This window comes from Manis javanica, chromosome 10, assembly GCF_040802235.1.
Source record: "Manis javanica isolate MJ-LG chromosome 10, MJ_LKY, whole genome shotgun sequence".
In the NCBI taxonomy this organism is placed as follows: Eukaryota; Metazoa; Chordata; class Mammalia; order Pholidota; family Manidae; genus Manis; species Manis javanica.
The window spans coordinates 4,264,138-4,285,006 of NC_133165.1; the positions used below are offsets into that span (position 1 = coordinate 4,264,138).

Below are 20,869 nucleotides of genomic sequence, written 5' to 3' on the forward strand. Positions count from 1 at the left end.
AAACATGGGCTTGTGCCCTGGCTCAGCCACTCTCTGCTGTGTGATCTTGGACAAGTGGCCTGACCTCTCTGAGCCTCCGTTTTCCTCCTCTGTGAAATGGAGATAACAATAGTTCCTACCGTCTTGGTGGTCCTGGGGATTAGGTGGGGTCGGGAAGCCTGGTACCCGGCTCATTAAGGAGTTGCTGTTGTGAGGTTTCAGGGGATCAAAGAGCACCCTTCTGTGGTCAGCCAGGCCTGGCTGGGGCCTGACCTGTCACTTTTGTCTCTGTCTCCAGTGTAATGTCCCTGAAGGTGGGCTCGTCCCCAAGTCCCTCTATCTGACGGAGGAGGAGGAGCACACAGCCCAGCTGCGGCAGTGGAGGGACACGTACCAGTCGGCCAGCGTGCTCCGAGGGGCCCCCCACGAGGTGCTGGGACCTAGCCGGGGAGCGCCCACTGGGCTGGGGTGTCATCTTAGGTCAGGGTCCCCTGAAGCAGAGCCTGAGACAAGGGTTCTGGTGCCAGCGATTTGTTGAGGGTGAGCTCTCAGGAAGAACCCATAAGGAGAGGCAGGGGAAGGATCTAAGCAAAGTGGCGGTTTCTGCCAAGGTCCAGCCCAGCCTGACCCATGGGGCACTGACTGCAGAGGCGTCAGGAATGGGCCGGCCTTCTGTGCCCTCATCAGTCAGTCCCTGGCTGTGGGTCACCCTCTGAGGCTGAGTGGGAACCTCTCAGGCATTTCCGAGGGAGGAGGGCCGTCTGTGCAGAGCGGTTCTTGGACTGGGGTGGCTGGACACCTCAGTGGGGGGTGGAGACCTGGGGGGACACCCACAGCACCCACCACGGCTGATTCCCCATCCCCGGTCCCCATCCCCAGGTCGCAGTGCAGATTCCCGAGGGGGAGTCAGTCATCACCTGGGACTTTGACATCCTTCGTGGGGACGTGGTGTTCAGCCTGTACCACACCAAGCAGGTGCCCAAGCCAGGGCTCCAGGAGCCTGGGGCCAGGGCTGGCGGGCAGCTGATGGACAAAGGCTGGGTCCTAGGCGTGGATTACAGCCGTGTGGAGGCCCCCCTCATCTGCCGGGAAGGGGAGAGCATCCAGGTTTGAGTCCCTTAGTTCATTTATTCATTCATCACACTAGATTGAGCGTCCACTGTGTGCCAGTTTTCAGGGGGCACAGCAGTGGACAGACGGGACCTGGTCCTTGGCCTCTGAAATCCTGTGGGATAGTGGGGGAGAAAGATCTGGGAGATCCAGGACCCTGGGGACCACAGCCTCAGAATCCCCTGGCCTCTTGCCAAAGATGCAGGTGGTCAGCCCCACGCCAGACCTCTGGGCGTGGGCCTGGAATCCCTCACCCTCTCCTGGTGGCTGCTGATGCAGACCTGATGCAGACCGACAGACAGGCTGTAGATCCAGGAACAGAACTCAAGACGTGTCACCAAAACAGGAGCCGCCCCTCATGACCCCCACATTCTCCATGAGGCCAGTGCCTGCAAGTTGAACAGCACCTGGCCCCACACACACACTCACTCACTCACACCACACACAAGCCCCAGTGACAGCCTACCCAGATCTCACTGAAGGTTCTGCGGGCTTGTCGAGCAGCGAGCAGGCTGTCTTGCACGTCACACACCAGCGTAGCCCACTCAGGGATCCCATGAACATCCCAGCCCTTCCCCAAAGTTGCTCTTATAACAACACCTCCTTTCTCACTATCCCTCACCCCTTAACAAACTAACCACTTTCAAGCTTCCTGCCTAAATTCCCCTCCAGATCCCGTTTGCAAATCCCCCTGAGCAGAACCAAAGCTAGGTGGCTGAGCAAACCACGCCTCTGTTGCCTGGCAACCTCACAGCTCCCCAGGCCAGGACCCCACCAGATTCAAGGACTCAGGAGTAAGAGTGGGGGCGGGGCGGGGGCGAGGATGACCAGGAGGCCCTGAAAGGAAGGACTTCTGGCGGATTATTTAGAGAGGGGTGCTGGTCCCCAGGGGGACCGGAGCCTCAGGTGTGGCTGCTGTTTCAGGGATCCCACGTGACCCGGTGGCCCGGGGTCTACTTGCTCCAGTGGCAAATGCACAGGCTGCCCGGCAGTGTGGCCTGCAGCCTGCCGGGCATGGAGGATGTCCTGACGGCTCTGCACAGCCCTGGGCCCAGGTGCAAACTCCTCTACTACTACGAGGTGCTGGCGTCTGAGGACTTCAGGTAGGAGGGCCCCCAGACTCCCCTCCAGACCAGGCCCACGGCCCTCCTGAGGGCCCTTCCTTCCAGACTAGGGGCTTTGGAGTCACCTTCCTGCTTGCCTTTGGGGCCCCAGCACCAGTACTGCTAACTTGCCAGTGGTCTGGCACGTATGTGAGAAACAGGGTTGAATACAATGCCCAAACTCTGCCTCAGTGGCAGAGCCTTCCCTTCAGAGGACACCCTGGACAGTCACCCCACATACCTGGTTGGTTGGCGGGTGGAGGAGGGCAGCCTGAGGCTCTCCTATTTGGCCCTCCCTTCATTCCTACAATTCCATAAAACAGGGTTGGGACTGTTCTAGAATATTCTAGACTAGTGCCTCACAGACAACTCACCCCAGGTGTTGCTTTCAGAGGGACAGGGAAGGGTTGTGGCTAAGACCTCCGGCACTTCCTGGTAGCTGTGGGACCTCAGGAAAGCACTTTGCCCCTCTGAGCCTCAGGCTCCCCTCTGTTAAATGGGACCACCGGGGGGTTGTCATGATGATGACATAGCTGGGTGAAGCTGCTCTTCAGTGGGGTATACAGTAAGTGCTCAGCAGCAGTGGTGAGGAAATGGAGCAGGCAGCTTCAAAGCCTTGCATTTTTTAAGAACGAACGTGATTTTGCATCTTGCTTTGTGGTGTATGTTAATTTTCTTCTAAAAATAATGCCTTAAATTCTTCACTGTGGAGTAAAATTGAGGCTGTAGGAGGGAGTCAATTGGCCTCTGAAGTCCTGTGGGATAGTGGGGCAGAACCCCAAGGATCCTGGGGCACGTGCAGTCTTGCACTATAAATCCTGGGCCAATGTCTATTCCAAAGAGAGGCCCTGCGGTGTGTTGGAAGGCTGATGATTCCTCTTTGGGAAGCACCCTGTTCTGGCCACTGGGCCTCAGTGTGGGGGAGTAAGGTAGGTCCAGAGGGATAAAGAGGTGCAGACACGGGCATCTGCGGTCTGCTGCCTCTGGGAGGGCAGGTGGAAGCTGAGGGGTGAGCTGAATGCTGCTTGGCCAGCCTAGTCTGGTCAGTATGGCCCTGACCTTCAATAGCCTGGTATGAAAACCAGTTCAAGGGCTTTTTCTTGGCCGCCCTCAGTAGGCAAGCTCTGGGCTGGGTAATTATGAGCAGGATGGATGCCACAAAGGTATTCCACCCAGGGTCACATAACCAGGAGGTGCTAGAAGTCTTAACACAGGGTGCTGTCAGAGCACGGAGCAAGGGTCCTGGCATGGGGTGGGTGGAGCTATCTGGGAAGTGACATTGGAGTGGAGATCCTGGTGGTGTGCACACAGATCCCCTGGGGGGCTGGTCAGCCTGCAGACTCTGGTTGTGCAGCTCTGAGTGTGCAGCCCTAACGAGCCTGGGAGATGCCAGTGCTGCAGTCCCCCAGCCACACGTGACAGCCAGGCCCGCAAGCTACATGGTCCAACCTGGGAGCCACCAGGCACATGCCGCAATTTAAGTTTAGCTATCAGAGTTAAGTAAAATTAAACATTCAGCCTCTCAGTCAGTAGCCACATTTCAGGTGCCCAGTAGCCACCTATGGCTACCGCACTGGATAGCACAGATGTAAAACATGTAGGCATTTCAGAAAGTCCCCCTGACAGAGTCTGGAGTGAGAGTTAACTAGACAAAGTGGGCAGGAGAGTCAAGTGCTTCTGGCAGCAGGCGCTGACATGCAAAGGTCCCAAGACAGCAGGGGTGGGGGCAGAGGTGAGGCTGGAGAGGGGGACAGGAACCCCCAGGCTGTGGGGTGCCCTCTGGCCCATGCTGGGCCCCCAGGTCAGGGAAGCCCCCAGTGGTTTGTGGCAGTTGGGGCTCTGTGCTGGGGGCCCAGGGTGCAGGGAAATGGGTGGAGCCTCACTTCTTATCATGGTTTCCCTTGCTTTTCCCTCTGCACTCGCCCTCTGTGCTGGGGCGGTTACCAGCCTGGTGGTAAGAGCCCTGGGGCCTCATTTGCAACGTCAACAGCTTTTCCGCTGCTGCAGGAGGGCCCCAGGGCCGTGTCACCACCCGAGGTAACGTGTGCTGTGCCCTTCCTCCCCAGGGGCTCCATGTCCAGCCTGGAATCCTGCACCAGTGGCTTCTCCCAGCTCAGCGCTGCCACCTCCTCCTCCTCCTCTGGCCAGTCCTACAGCAGCCCCCTCGTCTCCAGATAGCTGGGACTGAGCCTGTGGGGCTACCTGCTTGCCCCCCACATCAGCGAATATCTACAAAGCTGGGACCCTGTGGGCTGCAGCCCAGGTCCAAACACTGCCAAATCCGGGTGTCTGGGGCCAGTGGCAATGCTCCATCTGGTGGACTCTCAAGGTTGCAAGGACAGAGCCTTGTGTGAAAAATCAAGGGCGGGGGTGGACCACCTTCAGGTCGGCCTGGTCCGGAGGCCCCAGAGATGTCATCAGGCTCAGCACCGTCCCCCACCCCCCAAAGCGGCTCTGCTTTCCCTGGGGTGGTCTCCTCAGGAGCCTTCCCCACACAGGCAACCCCGACACCATCAGGTTCCCTGCCTGTCTTCCCCAAGCTCAGCTGCAGAAAAGAACTTGTCTCCCAAAGTTCCAGCCATCCTCCCAGAATTAAGGCTGATCAGCCTGCCTGGGTCCAACACTGGTCCCTGAACCAGTCACGGCCGCCACGGGGAACAGAGAACACTGACCTGTCAGCAGGGTCCCGAGTACAATCTGGACCAGTCCCTGTGCAGAGAAGGGGGTGCTGTGATTGGCTCGCCCGGACCACATGCTTGTCCCTGGAGCCACCCACCTGGTCTGAAAAGCACAAGGGGATGCCTCTAGGGACACGAGGATCCCCCTAGAGGAAGGGGGAAAGAATGCTGGGCAGCAGAAATGACGGTCTTCACCGCAGCATTTGACTCCGTAGCGATGCCCTCTGTGCCAAGATGCGCACGGCGAGCAGTTATGAGTCCGGGCTCGGCTCTCTGTGGGGAGCACCCACCAGGACTTCAAATCCATTTCCCAGCACTCGACTGAGAAGCCCTAACCTTGGCCACCCCTGACTTGAAAGGGTGGGAAGGCCCAGGGTTTCCGCTAAATTCCAGGCAGTGATGAAGTAGCCCCGGCTGACTTTACGGTCCTCAGAGGCTCCTTTCTCTCCCGGGAGCTGTTCATGACTTTGTGGTTGTGAGTCATGGAGACGCACCGAAACGGGTCACCGTTCATGGATGGATGGACTGGCCAGTCCGAGTCTCATTCAGCTAAGGCTGGACCCAGGATCCCGACATGGCATCACGACTCCTGTGTGGGATGGAGGCTGTTGCTTTGTTGCATCCCCCCTGGGGTAAATCTGACCCCCAGAACCAGTTCTAACACTGACAGACTTTTTTGAGTTCCTGGAGCTCCTGCATGGGAGGGTTTTGGGTCTTCTTAGGGCTTCAGAATATTTCTCCTCTCCTTTCCTGGGCCTCCACAAAAACAACAGGCCAGAGGTCCCATAATGGCAGCCTGCAGTCTGATCAGGCCTGCCTTCACTGTTTTTGTCTTTTTGCCTATAGAGGAATTTAAAAATTGGGGCATTTCACACAGAAATCAGGGCTTCCGGCTTCCCTTGGGCATCCTGGAGTATTGGCGAAACGGGGCCACTATCGCTGTGGCACGGCGACACAGCTGTGCCTCTGGGCGAGGCCACCCAGGCCCCACCCGTCTTTCTCAACCCAGCTGGAGTCCCTGTCACCACCCACATTATCTGCCTGGGACGGACCTCACTGCCCAGCTCCAGGGGCCAAGCTGGGGCCGAGGGGCTCAGCGTTCCTCCTCTCTCGGAGCCTTGCTTACCACTGAGCTCACCTCTGGCCAGAGTCACCAGGCCTTGCCCAGGGGGTGGGTTTACAGCCACGGGGGTCATCGCCTCGGCGCAGGCTCGGCATGATGGGGCAGGGAGAGCAAGGACTTGCTTGCATACCAGCCTCGGCCTCGAACCTGGGGCAGAGGGAGGGGGCCATCCCTCTCAGGGACATCCTTCTCCCTGTGGGGAGGGAGCCTCGTCCACCGCTGCGGGCTTTCTGTTTGTTTCTCAGGTATAGGAGCAAATCTAAAATGCAACCTCTATCAAGGGGGTGTGCGTGTGTGTGCGTGTGCGTGTGTGTGTGAGAGAGAAAGAGAAGTACAGGGACAATGAAGACTTCTCAAATGAACTGCTCCCATGTCACCAGGCATGTGTCACTGGGCAATTTGTAATATTTCCAAGTGTCTTTAGATGAATTTCTAGCTTGCCTCTAAAAACTAGGTGTTATCCTAGAAGCATTTTGGGGTAAGCTGCCCTCTCACTCCCCACTTAACTCACTGTCCAGGACTAGCATCCAGGGAAGAATGGAGAAGCCTTTCTTGAGGAGGTCATAACTGGTGTTTGACAACTGGAACCTGATTTGCTGAGTCCAGAAAGAAAGGTCTGGTCTGCCACCAGCCATCCAGCCTTAACAGCAGCGGGGAGCGGCCTGAGCTCACTCTCTTTCTCCCTCTGGAAAGCTCCAGCTGAGACTGACTGAAGCAGCGAGAGGGAGTCCCTGGCTCCTGTAACTGCGATGGCGGGGTGGGCTTGCTCCAGGTATGGCTGGATCCAGGAGCCCAGTTATCAGGTTCACGTTTGTCCCCTCAACTCCACCCAGGCCTCTTGGCTGCACGTCTTTTTTCTCATGCTGGCCTTGTCCTCTCCTCCACCTGGAGGCAAAGGTGGCTGCTAGCAGCTCCAAGCCACAACCACAGGGCTTACAGCCTCCATGGCCGAGAGAGACACCCTTCACCTCAAATCCCATGGAGGGCTCTGATTGGCCCCGTTTGTGGACTCCTGGCCAGGGTGCTGGGGTCCCTATTCCCAGCATTCCCTCCAGATGCACCCCAATCCGTGGCCATGGCGGTGTCTGCTGCAGGTCTCCTCCCTTGCTGGAGGTCTCTGGGGCCACAGTGGGGCATCATCAAACACGCCATTCCCGCCTTCGGGAGGCTTAGAATTAAAAATCCAAGGACAGGCGGCTGAGCTCTTGTTTCTAAATTTCCCGACCCAGGGCTGGAAGCTCCTTGGCTTGCGTCTTTCCCCATCTGGTTTGTTAGCCTGTTATGATCAGGATAGAAACACCCCGTTAGCAATAGGACCTTTCCAGGCACTGAATTTAGAAGCCTGGGCCTTCAAATTTAGGTGGGGTGGGGTTCAAACCTCAGCCTTCCTTTCAGTAGCTGTGTAACCTGCAGCAGGTAACTTAGCCGCTCTGTGCCTCAGTTTCCCCATCTGTAAAATGGGGATAGCAGTGCCTACCTCATTCATTGGGTCGTGGTGGGATGAAATGAGTGGCTATGAGGCCTGTGTCCAGTGCCCGGTTCACAGAAAGCATGTGATACAAGTCAGTGGTTGCTTTATTCCATGCTTCTCACCCAAAGACGCCAGACTCCTTCCTGAAGATGCCTGTCACTGCTTTCACGGGACAGACGGCTCAGCGCAACATGCATCTGGGACTTATTTCCCTCTGATTTTCCCTTTCAGAACCTGCTTGTGTTTTCTGGGCAGATCCACTGATCAGGGGAAAGAGCATTGCTTAAAGAGTGGTACTTTCCTGAACCAACTAGAGAATGTTCTGTCCACAGGTTGAAATAAGGGCAGTTTGAGACTTTTTTCCTCCCCTGTGCTCTCTGGAATTCCCCCCACCCCTACCATGTAAAATGAATTGTTCCACGAGAATAGTCTTGATTCTTTTCCATGCGGTTTGTTCCAGCCAGTAAAACATGATGTTTCTTATTTGCCTGATCATTTGCTCCAGAAACATTAAACATTTTAGATGTGGATATACCTCTATTCTCTACTTCCTAAGCCTCTGGAGGTTTCCCTGGGCTTGTTCAAAAATCACTCAGCAGTTGTTGATAAGACTCAAGAGCATTTTCAACGAGGGTAATATCACGCTTATGGGATCACAAATTGGTTCTCGGGGGGATGCAAAGAAATCACATTAAAGAAAAAATAAAGCACAAATACACTGTATTAGTTTCCCAGGACTGATGTAACAAATTGACATAAACTTGGTGGCTTAAAACAACAGAAACTGATTGTCTCACAGTCTGGAGGCCTGAAGTCTGAGGTCAAGGTGCTGCAGGGCTGTGTTCCCTCCTGAGGCTTTAGGGGGTCCTTCCTGCCTCTTCCAGCTTCTGGGGCTCCAGGTGTCCTTGCCCGGTGGCCACATCCTCTAGCGCCTGCCTCCGTCTTCCCCATGACCTCCTCTGTGTGTCTCCTCCTACAAGGACACCTGTTGTGGATTTAGGGCCCACTCTAAATCTCTGTGATTTTGAGATCCTTAACTAATTACATTTGCAAAGACCCTAGTTCCAAATAAGGTTACAGTCTGAGGTTCTGGGTGGACACAAATTCTGAAGGGACACCATTCAACCACTGCCTGTGCGCACCGGGCTTAACAGGTGTATGCGCCCTTTACGTCATATTAAGTGCAGATCCCAGGGGCCCACGCAGCACTGCCTGGAATCTTCAGGGTGGGTCCCTGGATTCTGCTTGCCAGGCATCCAGGTGGAGGTGAAGGCCCTGCTCTCCGTCTTTCCCAGGCTCATCTGCTTTGTCTCCTGGGGTTTTTTCCACATCCCCGCACAGTGCCTGTGGACGGCCACAGTCCTGGCATCAGGAGGGAGGGAGGGCTCTATCCAGGATGCCACCTGTCCTTCCTGTGAGCTCCCTGGGGACTTGGGGCAGTGGTGCTGGCGGCCACATGCGTCATAGGATTCTGAAAAGGCTCCCTTGTTTTGGAGCAGGAGGCCAAGGACTCACCTGGGGGAGCACAGGAGGTGTGGTTCCTTTGTGTGACTGCACTGGGGCCACCTGTCTACACCGGCTCGTTTCCCAGCCCTGCCCAACACTGCCAAGTGCCAGGGAGGGAGTGGCCCAGGCCTGCTCTGGCACAGCACACTCACTCCCTACCTGACTTTGCGTGGATTTCTCTGGAGCTGAGTGGAGACTCTCAAAGGGACGGCCAGCTGACTCCTGGGTGTGGCAGGCGTTAAGGCAGAGCTCCCTGGGGTGGGTGAGCTGGGACCAGGTCTGAGCCACGGTCACTGCTGACGTCTGTCTGAGCAGAACTGCCTCCCTGGAAGCCCCTGAGGTTTGGGCCCAGAGGGCAGACACACCAGGGCTCCCCTGTGGCCCAGAGGCCCCCTCAGACCGATTCCTCCCCCAAGGCCAGGAGCCAGGTCCAATGCCTTCCGGACAAGGATTCTCCATAGCACACTGCCTCAGGACCCCCAGGGGTCCTCCGTATAAATTCCTGGACCTTCCTGCCTCATAAATTCTGATTCGGCAGGTCTGGGAGTCATAGAGCATTCCTGGGGAATACATTCCGACCTGCAGCCAGGCCCCAGAACTGTGTCTTGGAATACGCCAAAGCGATTCTAAGATGTCTGGGAGCTTGTCCAGGCTCCTGTCACGACTGCCTACCCTTGGACTCTGTGAGCGAAACATCAAAGCAGCGCAGGGGCTGCTTGGTGCATTAAGAGAACAGAAAATACAAAATGAAACTTCCAGGTGGAGTTGAACACAAGGTCCCTGGAGGAACCTGTGACCTTGGTTATTTACACATCTGGAAGGAGGAATGAAAACCTGATGTGTCTGCCTGGTTCCTTGAACAAGGGGCTGTCCTCAAGCTCCGGGACACGCTATGCATGCCTTACTCTCCTTCCTCCAATCTGCGTCACAAACCCAGGGGCTGGGTGAGGAGGGAGAACTTTTAGCAGCTTGGCCTGAGTACAGTGGGCTACAGGCTCATGGCTCACCAGCACTTGATCAGACACGTCCAAGGGCACTGCCAGACTTGGGCCTGGGGCACCCTCTGTAGGACCAAAACATAACACCCTGTAGGGCACATCACAGATTGGCACAGTGGCTGTCAACTTACCTATCCCCCCATCTTCAGGGGGAGACAGACACACAGACCACAGACATCCCTGCGGGACCCTGGAGGCTGTCGGAAGTGGAATTTCACTTCTCTGAACCTAATTCTTTTTTCCTAAAGTGAGGCTAATTAAGCAGTCCAGAAGCCTGACTGCAGTGATGGGCTCAGTTAGCCTCCTGTCCCCATGTCCCTGAAGCTCCTCTCATCAAGGGTGGAGTCTGTCTCCTTTCATTGAATCCAGGGACTTTGCATGATAGAACGTGGTGGAAATGAGGTCATGCCACTTCTGAGCTGAGGCTTCAAAAGGCCTCAACATGTTTGTTTCTCTTCTAGGATCCTTGTCTCCACCTGGATCCCAAGCCTGAGCCAGCCTGGAGGAGGAGACACCACATGGAGCCGAGCTGTATCATCAGCTGTGGCCACCCCAGACCAGCCCCCAGCTTACTGCAGGCACACGAGCAAGCCCGGCTGAAATCACGGATCCTAGTCCAGATCAACAGAATCCCCCAGCTGACCCTAGGGTCATGAGAAATAATTATTTTTCACAGGAAGCACTAACTGGTAATTGTTTTAGGCCACTGAATTTTGGACTGGTTTATTACACAGCACTAGGTATTACTACAGTTACACCTCTTTGTCTTCGCTCTGGTTGCTGTGACAAATACCACACACTGGGTGGTTTATCAACACCACACACTTATTACTCAAGGTTCTGGAGGCTCAAGTCCAAGATTAAGGGGCCAGCAGGTTCAGTTGGTGAGGGCTTTTTGGCTTACAGACAGCTGCCAACTTGCTGTGCTCACATGGCGTGTGTGTGTGTGTGTGTGTGTGTGTGTGTGTGTGTGTGGTGGCTTACAGACAGCTGCCAACTTGCTGTGCTCACATGGCGGTGTGTGTGTGTGTGTAGAGGGTGTGCACCTGTGTATGTGTGTGTGTGTGTGTGTAGAGGGTGCACACCTGTCCCTCCCTCTCATTATGGGGCACTACCCTCAAGACCAGATGGAAACCCACATAATTTAATCAAACCAAAGGCCTCACCTCCAAATACACTGGGGTCAGGACTTCAACACCGGAATCTTGGGGAGGCGCATACATTCAGCCCATTGTATGCATGGCTCCATGTGGGGACCTGTTTAAAGCTGCCGCACCTCCCCCATCTCTTGTTCCAAAAAAAGTTGCTAAGCACAGTGTGATGTATATTCATGGCAGAGGAGGCTGCCAAGCACTTCCAAAGACCCTTCATAGCTATGAGTTGGGCACAGATACTCACAGGCTGGCAGGTTACAGGCGTAAGAAGCCGGCCACTGGGGCTTTGATGAGCTGGAGGGGACGGGCCAGAAGGGGCGGTGGGCTCTGAGCTCTGCCAGGCTGCTGCCCCGAGGGCCTCAGCCGGGGCAGCCTGCTTGCCCTCTTGAACAGAAACCAGACATTTGGAGCTGTTAATCTCAACTTTCAAATGCTGCTCACTGGTTTAAATTCTAAAGTTACAGCGCGGACTAAATCTTTCCTGTTGAAAGTGTGGTCCAGACACGAGCTGCTTCAGGTCACCTGGGAGATTAAGAGATGCAGACTCTCGGCCCCGCCCCAGGCCAGAATCTGCATTTCAACAAGATCTCCAGGCAGCTGTGTACCCACCGAGGCGAGAAGCCCTGGATTAGACAAAATAAATCAGGAAGCCGTACATGCTTTGAACTGTTTATATAACCCCTGGCCCCAAACTCAGGTTAAGCAGCCCCACCTGCTTAGGCCTAAGAGCACCCAAAATTCAGATGCCATCCGAGTGGTCCTTCTATCATGTCAATTTATTCAAGTGGTAGAAAAACCCTCTCAGCAGCAGGACAAAATAGAAAGCTGTAAACATGATTCCATGACCCAGCCCTTCCAAGGAGCTTCCTGTGACAGGAAATAACAATTCTAGCTGGCAAATTCCGGGATGAGGTCTGTAGAAAAGGGTCCCCTGAGGTGGCCATTGTCTCTCTAAACCACCCCTGCCCAGGGGGGCAGCCTGGACCCTGCCACTCGGTCACGGAGGGGGTCCCTCCTCCAGGGGCGTCTGGCCCAGGACGCGCAGGCTCTTTGGCAGTGCAGCAGGCGCTGGGGGCACAGGCCTCGCTGGCAGCACACGGGCGGTGGGAAGGGGCAGAGTCTCTCCAGGGAGCCCAGTCTCGCAAGGGTTGCACAGCCACAGCAGGTGGCCAGTGAGGGGCTGAGGCGCAGGCCGCGAGAAGCCTGGCTTGGCACTTGGGGCCGAGACCATACAGATGGCCGGTGGCTTCGAATTTCCCCTGTAGCAGCTGGACTGTGAAGTGAGCCCTCAGAACAGGCCACGATGGGCAGCTGAGGCTTCAGTCCTTAAAGGGGTTGCGGGCATCTCCCAGCTGCTCCTTCTCCGCCGCCAGGAGCTCCCCATTCATCTCCTGCAGCGGGTGGTACACGTAGGCACCATCCAGGTGCCGGCTCCGCTCTGCCCTTGAGCTGCACAGCAAGGACACGTTGGCCGCGGAGCTGATCAGCAGCAGGAAAACCAGGGCCAGGGTGAGGGCCAGCCAGGTGGTCCTGGGGGAGGAGAGACACCACACACGGGGCTGTTGAGCGGTGCTGGAGGGGGCTCCCTCCCGTCCACCCAGAACAGGGGCCTCCGGGGACCACACAGGGTCTGTCACGGACAAAATGGGCGGCAGGGCTGGGGGCACACCCCACACACGGTCAGGGAGCAGCGGTGATAGTAGCTACGTGGGACACAGGCCGGTGCTGCCACATCAATATTGCAAGAGCAATCAAGAAAAACAAAATGTGATTTTCAGACCTTGCTGATATTAAAAATGTTTAAATTGTGCATGCCCAATAAAATACAGCTGGGGACCTGACGATGCCCCGGGCGGCACCCGTTTGCAGCCTGTGGCCCAGGCGGTGCTGATAAGAGGCGGGGCTCTGCTCCAGGGCGGGGAGAACAGCACCCCTTCCTCCAAGGCAGGGAGCAGGAGGGGGTCTTTCAACGATTTTTCTTCCTTCACTTGAATCTTGGCTGGAGCCCCCAATGTCAAGGTGAACGCCCACGGGTTTCAGGTTTGCATGGGGCTGGGGGTGGGACTCAAGCGTCCCACCCTGAGGCCGGGGCAGAGGGCTCCCGGGATCCACTGTCTGTTCTTGTGCGCTTTCAAAGCACATTTTCAGGAGTTCTCTGGGGGTGGTCCTGGGCCTTCAGGGCCTCACCCCTGACTCACAGGGTCAAGAAGGAGGGACCTGGGATCTGCCTTAGTGACAAGCGCCCCGGTGCTGCCTCTGCCTGGTTCCCACCTCCAGAATGAAGGGGGCTGGGGCGAGCCGGGCACCCGGGGTTGGGCCACGAGAGGTGAGAACCACGAGAAGGCAGGTCTCTGGACCAGCAGCATCAGTATCCCTGGGGATTGTGCTGGAAATGCAGATCCTTGGTCCCCACCCGGGACCCAGAGGCAGCGACTCTGGGGGTGGGGAGTCTAGCATTCTCTTTTAATACACCCTTCCCGAAGTCAAGTTTGAAACCAACTGCACTAGAAAATAAGAGATAAAGCCCTTAACACAAGGCCTGAGCACACGGAGGGGCCTGGGAAATGCTGGGAGTCCCTCAGAGTTCAGTTCTTCTGCACTAAGAGCAGAGGGACCAAGTGTGAGCCTGGTGGCCAGGGGGAGGGCGCCTACACCCCGACCCCAACGCTCCCCCCAGGGCAGGACCCAGGTCCCCCCGCACCGTCCCCCTGGATGGCTCAGGGGCTGCAGCATCGGCTGTGACTCTCCCTCTGCTTACATCAAGAAATGTCCCATGGACGTCCAGTGCCACCTCCCAGCCTTGCCCAGTCCCTGGCAAAGAGGCCAGGCCTTGAAGGTGGAGGGGGGATTCCTCCCACCCCTGCCTGGTCCCACCAAAGCACCTACCCAGTGAGGAGGGAGAGCTTCCCTGGCTTCACGGTGGCCTCGGATGGCTGCAGACACTGCTTCACTGTAAGGTACCAGCGGGTGGCTGAGGGGCTTGGAGGGAGGGGTCTGTCCCCTCCTCCCCCAGGGGGTCTGGGAGGGACCATACCTACCTTGTGAGAGGATGCTGTTTAGGGCGGGTGGGGAGAGGCTGCAGTTGCCAGTCTGGGGGTCGCAAGAACACTGGTGCTCACACTCACATGGCTGCTGGCAGCCGGGCCCATGCCAGCCAAAGGGACACTCTGTGGAGAGGAGCCAGAGGGACAGAGGTGGAGGCCTTGGTGACGGGGCCTCTCTGCACTGACAGGATGGGCCCCAGGCGTATGCAGAGCTGGACCGCAGCAGAAGCAACCCCCTAACCCTGCTCCCCCAGGCCAGACCCTGGAGGTGCCCTTGGGCAGTACTGCTGGCTGACATGGGGCCCGTCCAGCTTACTGTGAGCACAGGTGTCTCCAGTGAAGCCGGGGGGACAGGTGCAGGTCCCCTGAGCTGGGTCACAGGCAGCTCCATTCTGACACTGGCACTTCCTGGCACAGTCCTCCCCGAAGGAGCCGTTGGTGCAAGCTGTGATGGGCGAAGGGGCGGCTTTGCAAAATTTGGCCCTGCCCCTCCAAGGCCTGGGCCAACAGGACTGCAAATGCATCTCAGTCACCCCAAGTCGCTGGTGAGTTCATGTACTTTCCCAGGAGATGAAGTCATGGGGCAGGCCCTGAGCCCACACCCTCCCAGAGCTTTCGGTTTAGGAGGGCAGGTGGCCAGGAGCCAGGAAGCAAACATCACAGTACAAGTGAGGCCACAAGACAGAGGATGTGACCTGCGTGACAGCAGCAGACCACTGGAAGGGGGTGGCGGGCACTTGACAGGGGGAGACCACAGAGGATGAGGCCGAGGAGGGGCACCGGGAGGCAGTGGGCAGAGGGGGGCCGTAGCACCTGGCTGCCCATGCTGGGGGGCTCAGGTTTCTGAGTGGAAGAGCAAGCCACTGCAGGGCTAAGCACCGAGAGCAAGTGGGCTGAATGCGTCCCCCAAAGACACGTCCTATCCTCGGAACCCATGAATGTGGCCTTATTTGGAAATAGGGTTTTTGCAGATATAATTAAGGGCCTCAAGATGAGAGCATCCTGGATTTAGGGTGGATCCTAAATTCAATGACCCGGGATCCTTGTCAGAGAATGGAGAGAGATTTGAGACACAGGGGAGAAGACCATGCATGGGCAGAGGCAGAGACTGACGCTCTGAGGCCACAAGCCAAGAACCTGGGGCCCTGCCAGGAGCTGCAAGAGGCAGGAAGGGTCCTCCCCTAGACCTTTCAGAGGGAGCATGGGTCGGCTGAAACCTTGAATTTGGATGTCAGTCTCTAGAACTGGGAGAATATGTTTCTTTTGTTCAAACCACACAGTTTGTGGAATTTTTGCAGCAGCTGCAGGACACAAATGCAGTGACTTACACGTGAGGTAAGACACAAGAGACAACAGGTGGGGCTAAAGGCAGCTGCCACCTCACCCTCTCCCTGGGTGTCCAGGGCTGGGGAGGGGGCCTGCTTGGGGGCTTTACCTTCACTGCAGCTGGACCCTGTCCACCCAGCTTCACAGCGGCAGCCGGCTGCCAAGACAAGACAGAGAAGGCCAGGTGAGGGCGGGGCGCATTGGGGCAGTGGGGGCTGGGGGCACGGGTCAGAGCAGCTTCCCCTGAGCCCACTCACTCTCAGAGCACAGCCCGTGCTGGCTGCAGTTGGAGGGGCCACAGTCCAGCCTGTCACAGGCGGCACCCCGCCAGAAGCGCCCTGTGCACTGGCAGTGCCCCTCCACACAGGTCCCACGGCCATTGCAGTCAGGCGGCTGGCAGCGGGGCTCATGTATGCACACCACAGTGGACACACGGCGGGGGCAGCGCCACATGCTGTCCTGGCTGCAGAGTGACACGGCATGTGAGGAGAGGAACAGTGCTGGCCATTCCCAGCTGCCCCTCATGCCCCCTGCTGCAGCCGAGTGCTGCCTCTCTCCACTTTATATTTTTTTATAGGCTCTCTGGCTTTCATAGATTCTTCCCACCACCCCACAATCCCTTCAATCCCAGGGCCTTTGCACATGCTGTTCTGTCTGCTCAGAAGACTCTCTCACCCCTGCTTTGCCACCTCCTCATCCTTCAGATTTCAGCTTATGCTTCATTAAGCTTGGAGAGGTCTTTCCTGACCAATCAAGCCCCCTTTACTGGTTTGGGTAGTAGTGGTACACTGTGAATGATTCCACACTCCTCCTGTGCACAGTCAGAGGCAGGGATCTTGGCTCTTCCTCCTCACTACACACAGTAGGTACACAGTATTTATTGAATGAGACAAATTAGACTGTTGGAAATGGGCGTAGACATGGACCTCCAGAAGGGGACTCTGGCAAGCTTACCAGTGATCTGATGGGTAACTGGCCAAGGTCCCATTGAGCACAAAGGTGGCAGAGCCCCCTCCGTCCAGGTTGATGGCGTTGACCACATCCTGTTTCAGCAGGAACTCCGCCATCTCCCACAGGTTAATGCTGCGGCACAGGGACAGGGCTGCTGATGGCTCCACTACGGCTGGCAAATTTCTAAATGGGTCTCCCAAAGATGTCCCACCCTGATTCCCAGAAGCTTAGAATATAATGAGATCATTTCTGTTATATTACAGGGCACAGCTGTCTGAAAGTGGGAACACCATCCTGGATTCTCCAGGTGTGCCCAATGCCATCACAAGAGCTCTGAGAAGTAGACATTTCTCAGTTGGTGGCAGAAGGGAAAGTGAGAGACATTGGGAATACTAAGGTATTGGGGGAATTCTGAAACACCTTTGTGACTCATAGACAGAGTGGGTACAAGCAGAAGGAATGTAGGTGCCCTGAAGGCGTTGACAGTCGGCAAGGAGACACAGGCCTCAGTTCTAGAACCACGAGGAACTGCATTCTGGCAACGACCTGAAAGAGCTGGGAAGAGGATTCTTCCCTGGAAGCTCCCGATAAGCACCCTGCCTGGTGAATTGCTTGCTTTCGTCTGTGAGATAACCTGAACATAGAACCCAGTTGAGCCTTCCAGACTCTACAGAATTGTGATCCAACAAGCGGGTGCTGTTTGTGCGAATTTGTTGTGCAGCAGTATTGAACTAACTCTTTAAGAAGGAAGCAACTGGCTCAAAGAGGTTGGATGACTCGTCTGTGGCCATACAGCGAGCAGATGGCAGGGCTGGGATCGGAACCAAGGTCTTCTTCTCCCTGAGAACTTGTGATTATTCCCCTCATCCCAACCAGGGCTCAGGAGAGAGGAGGCCTAAGCTGGGGAGACCGAGAGGCAGTGTGCAGCTGATAAGGATGGGGCACAGATGGGTGTGAACATCCCCAGGGAACAGCTGGGGGCCACAAGCGTGGCTGTCAGTGGGCTGAAGTTCCTCAAAGCAGGACTCAGCCCAGGCCCGGAGGCCCTGGTCCCCGGCGCTCACCCCCGCTGCTCTGTCTGCCCGTCCGCATGGAAGAGCACCAGCTGTCCCTTCCGGTCGTGGCCCACGGCTGTCCTGGCCGATATCACATTCACAAATTTGGTAAATGAACCTGAAGGAAGAGAAGGCTGGCTGACCACCGGACCCTCCGGAAGCCTCCTGGGCTCTGCCTATCACTTCTTGTCAGTCTGCGGCCACTCCCCATCCTCCAGCCCACGCCACCTAGCAGCTTGCTTGGATGTGCGTCTCCCCGCCTCCCCTCTGTCCCCTCCCCCCAGACTCTGTACGGTAGTCAGAGAGCTCTTCTGAGGTGTGAATCAAGCAACATCTCCAGGTGCGAACCCTCTAATGGCTCCCACTCTTCTTAGAACACAAGCCAAGGCTCAGCACGGCCACCTCGGCCTCCTAACCTCATCTCCTGGGGCACCCATCTCACTGCTTGCAGGCTTTTCTCCATTTCCTCTGGCTGGACTGCACTTCTCCCCAGCTCTTCCCAAGGCAATCCAGGTCACCTCTTCAGTGAGGCCCTCCCTGACTGTTCAGTGTAAAACATCAGAGCCTGGTGTCCCTTCCCCACTCCAATCTTCTGCATTCCGGTGGTTCTCAAACTCAAGTGTCCATCAGACTCACCTGGGGGCTCATTAAAACCCACAGGTTTGGGCCTCACCCCCAGAGCCTGTGAATCATAGGTCCCTTCCCCCATCAATCCCCTTTCCTCAAACTTTATCTTTCTTAACACTTACCATTTCTTTGCAGCATATTTTGTATTTATTTTCTTTCTTATACATTCCACAAGAGCAGGGACCTTATCTGTCTTAATCCCCACTGATCCCCAGTCTAGAATGTACTTGCTGAAGGACTTCAGCCTAGCTTCCCCACCTCCCCCTCACTGGTCCTGGTTCTCAGGGGGGCTGTGCTAATTACCCTAACTCCCAACCTGTCTCCTGGGTCTCATCGCACTCGGCTGCTTGGCTCTCATTGATGTAGACGCTCCCATTGCGAATCAGCCACACGACCCCACTCAGCAGCTGCACAAACGCATTCTCGGTGTCCAGCACCTCCTCTTCGGACAGGTACCTGGGCCCAGGTAAGGCATGATACTCACTCAACAGCAGGGGCAGTAAGGCACCCTCCTCCCTCCCCATCTCAGCCCAGCTGCTTGACTCCCCTTGGTACCCCAGGAACCCGCCTGGACAAAGGAGCGCAGCCTTTGTAAACAGCGTGCACTTCACCTAATAGAAACAACCATCCTCAACAGACCTCAACTCCATCTACGGCCCTCAGTCTCCTCGGCCATCACCCTATGCCTGCAACAACTGTTAACTGGCGCCCTTGCTTCTACTCTGGCCCCTCCAACCTAGTCTGCAGCCAGAGGTAGAGCGAATGTTTAAACAGTCATAGTCCTGTCATTCTGATATTCTGCTCCTTCCTTCAGTCCTTCACACACACCAATTATGCACCTCTGAGCCTTAGTGCTCGCTGCTCCTCGTAACTACAATGCTCTTCCTCCACTTCTGACGTTGGCTGACTTGTGATTAATCTGCAGGTCTCAACGCAAGTTAATTACTCAGAAAGGCCTTTCCTGATCACCCTCCCTAAAAAATAACACTTTATTTATAATTGGCTCACCCTGTTCCTTGCTTTCCTGATTGTACACAATCTAAACTTGTTCTCCTAGCCTTTATTTATTTTTGCCAGTAACAAGGGAGGTCCATGAAGGCAAAAGTTGTCTGTGCTTGTTTTGTGCGATATTCCCGCAAAGAACACTGCTGGACACAAAGCAAATGCTCAGTGACACTAGATGAAGAATAAATCCTGCAAGTGAAGTATGACTATCTCATTCTGCAGACGAGCAAACGGAGGCTCGGCTTGCTTGCTGCGAAGGTGACTTGAACAGAAGCACGGCTACAACACAAATCAACACAAATCCCAGGTCGTGTACCCTCGACAGTCACGGGGATTCCTGCCTTCTCACCCGGTGACCAGGGTCCCGTCGCGGCGGATCCCGAACTGCGCATTCTGCAGCCCCCCGGCGCTGCTCACCCGCCGCCCGTCGCTCACCACGTTCCCGAGGCACTCGCCCGTGTCCATGCGAAAGAAGCCACCGTTCTGGGCGACGCAGCAGCCGGCTGCCCCCACCGTCTCCTCCACGGTGGCGCGGCGCCTGGACGCACAGCCACCGGGCCCGCCAGGCTCCAGCACCGAGAAGGCGCGCAGGGGCTCGGCAGCCCGCGTCAGGTGGCCGGAGACCGCGCGGTCGACGAAGTGCGAAACGAAGGTGCGCACGGCGGGGCTGCGGGCGCCGGGGGTCGCGGGGGAAGGCGGCCAGCTCTCGTGCTCGCGGCTGCCGGCGCGCACCCGCGTACAGTCCCGGGCGGAGCGCGCGCGCGTGCGCGGGTAGGGCACCAGCAGGTCGTCGTCGCGGGAGGGTCTGCGGGAACAGGAGGGGCGCAGAGCTCGGAGGACTGTGCCTCGGATGGGGGAACCCCAGAACTCGATTCACCCCCCCCCCCGGGGGCTGTACTTACCCGGGGCTGAGGCCGCCAGACGCCGGCCTGAGGAAGCAAAACACTGCAAGGAGGAAGAGAGACCAGAGACCCATGGAGGCCGCCATGTTGAACACAGTCCTCCGGTCACGTGGGCCCTCCCCACGTGACTCAAGACTTCTGGTGGCAAATTTCAGTCCGGACAAAACTATTTACCCTCCTCGGATATCGCGAGATCTCGTCCTGTAATTTACTGTTTTTTGTTTGTTTGTTTTTTTGTTTTTTTTTAGAGAGGACAGGGCGCTGGGAGTGGTGGGGTGGGAACTTTCCATGTTGATGTAATTTCAAACGTACAGAAACTTGCAAGTGTAGTATAAAGAAAACCCCTATACCTTTCACTTACCTTTGCTGGTTAAAGTTTGCCCCATTTATTTGATCATTTGCACTTTATTCATGTACATTTTTAAAACTATTTGCAACAAAGTTCAGTCATCAGGATCCAGTACGTATCCTCTTCGAACAAACACTTTTTCTTACAAAACCACAGGCCAAGTAAAATTAGGACATTTCACATTGATAGAGTTATAGGAACTAATACGCAGTTCACATTCAGATTTCCCAATTGTCCTTATAATGTCCTTAAGAGCTATTTTCGCCACATCCAGGAACCTATCCAGGAGCTGGATTTAGTTGTCATGTCTCTTTGGTTACCCTGAATCTGGAACAGGAAAAAGCCTTGGTCTTTTCTGACCTTGACATTTGGGAAGAGGTCAGGCAGGTCAGCTACATGATTTGTGGGGATCCTTGTTTGTAAATTAAGAATTTCAAGATGGTGAGAGAAGATGGTGAAAGCAAGGGTGGGACCCTTCATGTGCAGAC

At 56.0% G+C, this 20,869-nt stretch overlaps 2 protein-coding genes across 5 annotated transcripts in view; one reads left to right on the top strand and one right to left on the bottom strand.

Annotated features, from left to right (window-relative positions):
* SEC14L5 (SEC14 like lipid binding 5) overlaps window positions 1–7,994 on the top strand; it is a 37,047-nt gene extending 29,053 nt beyond the window's left edge. For both annotated transcript variants that reach the window (XM_073214682.1, XM_073214683.1), the window contains 4 exons: window positions 278–409; window positions 859–1,086; window positions 2,014–2,192; window positions 4,259–7,994. In XM_073214682.1, coding sequence (XP_073070783.1) covers window positions 278–409; window positions 859–1,086; window positions 2,014–2,192; window positions 4,259–4,370 — 651 coding nt within the window. In that variant the 3' untranslated portion in view covers window positions 4,371–7,994. The remainder of the gene's footprint in view (window positions 1–277; window positions 410–858; window positions 1,087–2,013; window positions 2,193–4,258) is intronic.
* A 3,886-nt stretch (window positions 7,995–11,880) lies between these two features.
* NAGPA (N-acetylglucosamine-1-phosphodiester alpha-N-acetylglucosaminidase) lies at window positions 11,881–20,186 on the bottom strand. 3 transcript variants are annotated; one of them, XM_037020903.2, is made up of 11 exons: window positions 20,033–20,186; window positions 19,480–19,935; window positions 18,442–18,581; window positions 17,508–17,616; window positions 16,447–16,575; window positions 15,750–15,955; window positions 15,602–15,649; window positions 14,483–14,611; window positions 14,161–14,289; window positions 14,009–14,072; window positions 11,881–12,652 (listed from the first exon to the last, which is right to left on the bottom strand). In XM_037020903.2, the coding sequence occupies exons 1-11, from the start codon at window positions 20,116–20,118 to the stop codon at window positions 12,442–12,444; spliced, it is 1,707 nt and encodes a 568-aa protein (XP_036876798.1). In that variant the 5' UTR covers window positions 20,119–20,186; the 3' UTR covers window positions 11,881–12,441. The 3 variants fall into 3 exon arrangements, with proteins under 3 accessions (XP_036876798.1, XP_073070785.1, XP_036876805.2); XM_073214684.1 differs by lacking the exon at window positions 16,447–16,575; XM_037020910.2 differs by lacking the exons at window positions 11,881–12,652; window positions 14,009–14,072; window positions 14,161–14,289; window positions 14,483–14,611 and adding an exon at window positions 14,686–15,467.
* Between the last annotated feature and the right edge of the window lie 683 nt (window positions 20,187–20,869).

Excerpts from the sequence above, each read along its gene's own strand:
- NAGPA (XM_037020903.2), bottom strand. The coding sequence starts at position 20,118 with ATGGCGGCCTCCATGGGTCTCTGGTCTCTCTTCCTCCTTGCAGTGTTT. Across the intron at positions 16,576-17,507 it reads GGGCAGACAGAGCAGCGGGG|CATTAACCTGTGGGAGATGG; the intron begins GTGAGCGCCGGG and ends CCTGTGCCGCAG. Across the intron at positions 15,956-16,446 it reads AGTTACCCATCAGATCACTG|CCAGGACAGCATGTGGCGCT; the intron begins GTAAGCTTGCCA and ends GTCACTCTGCAG.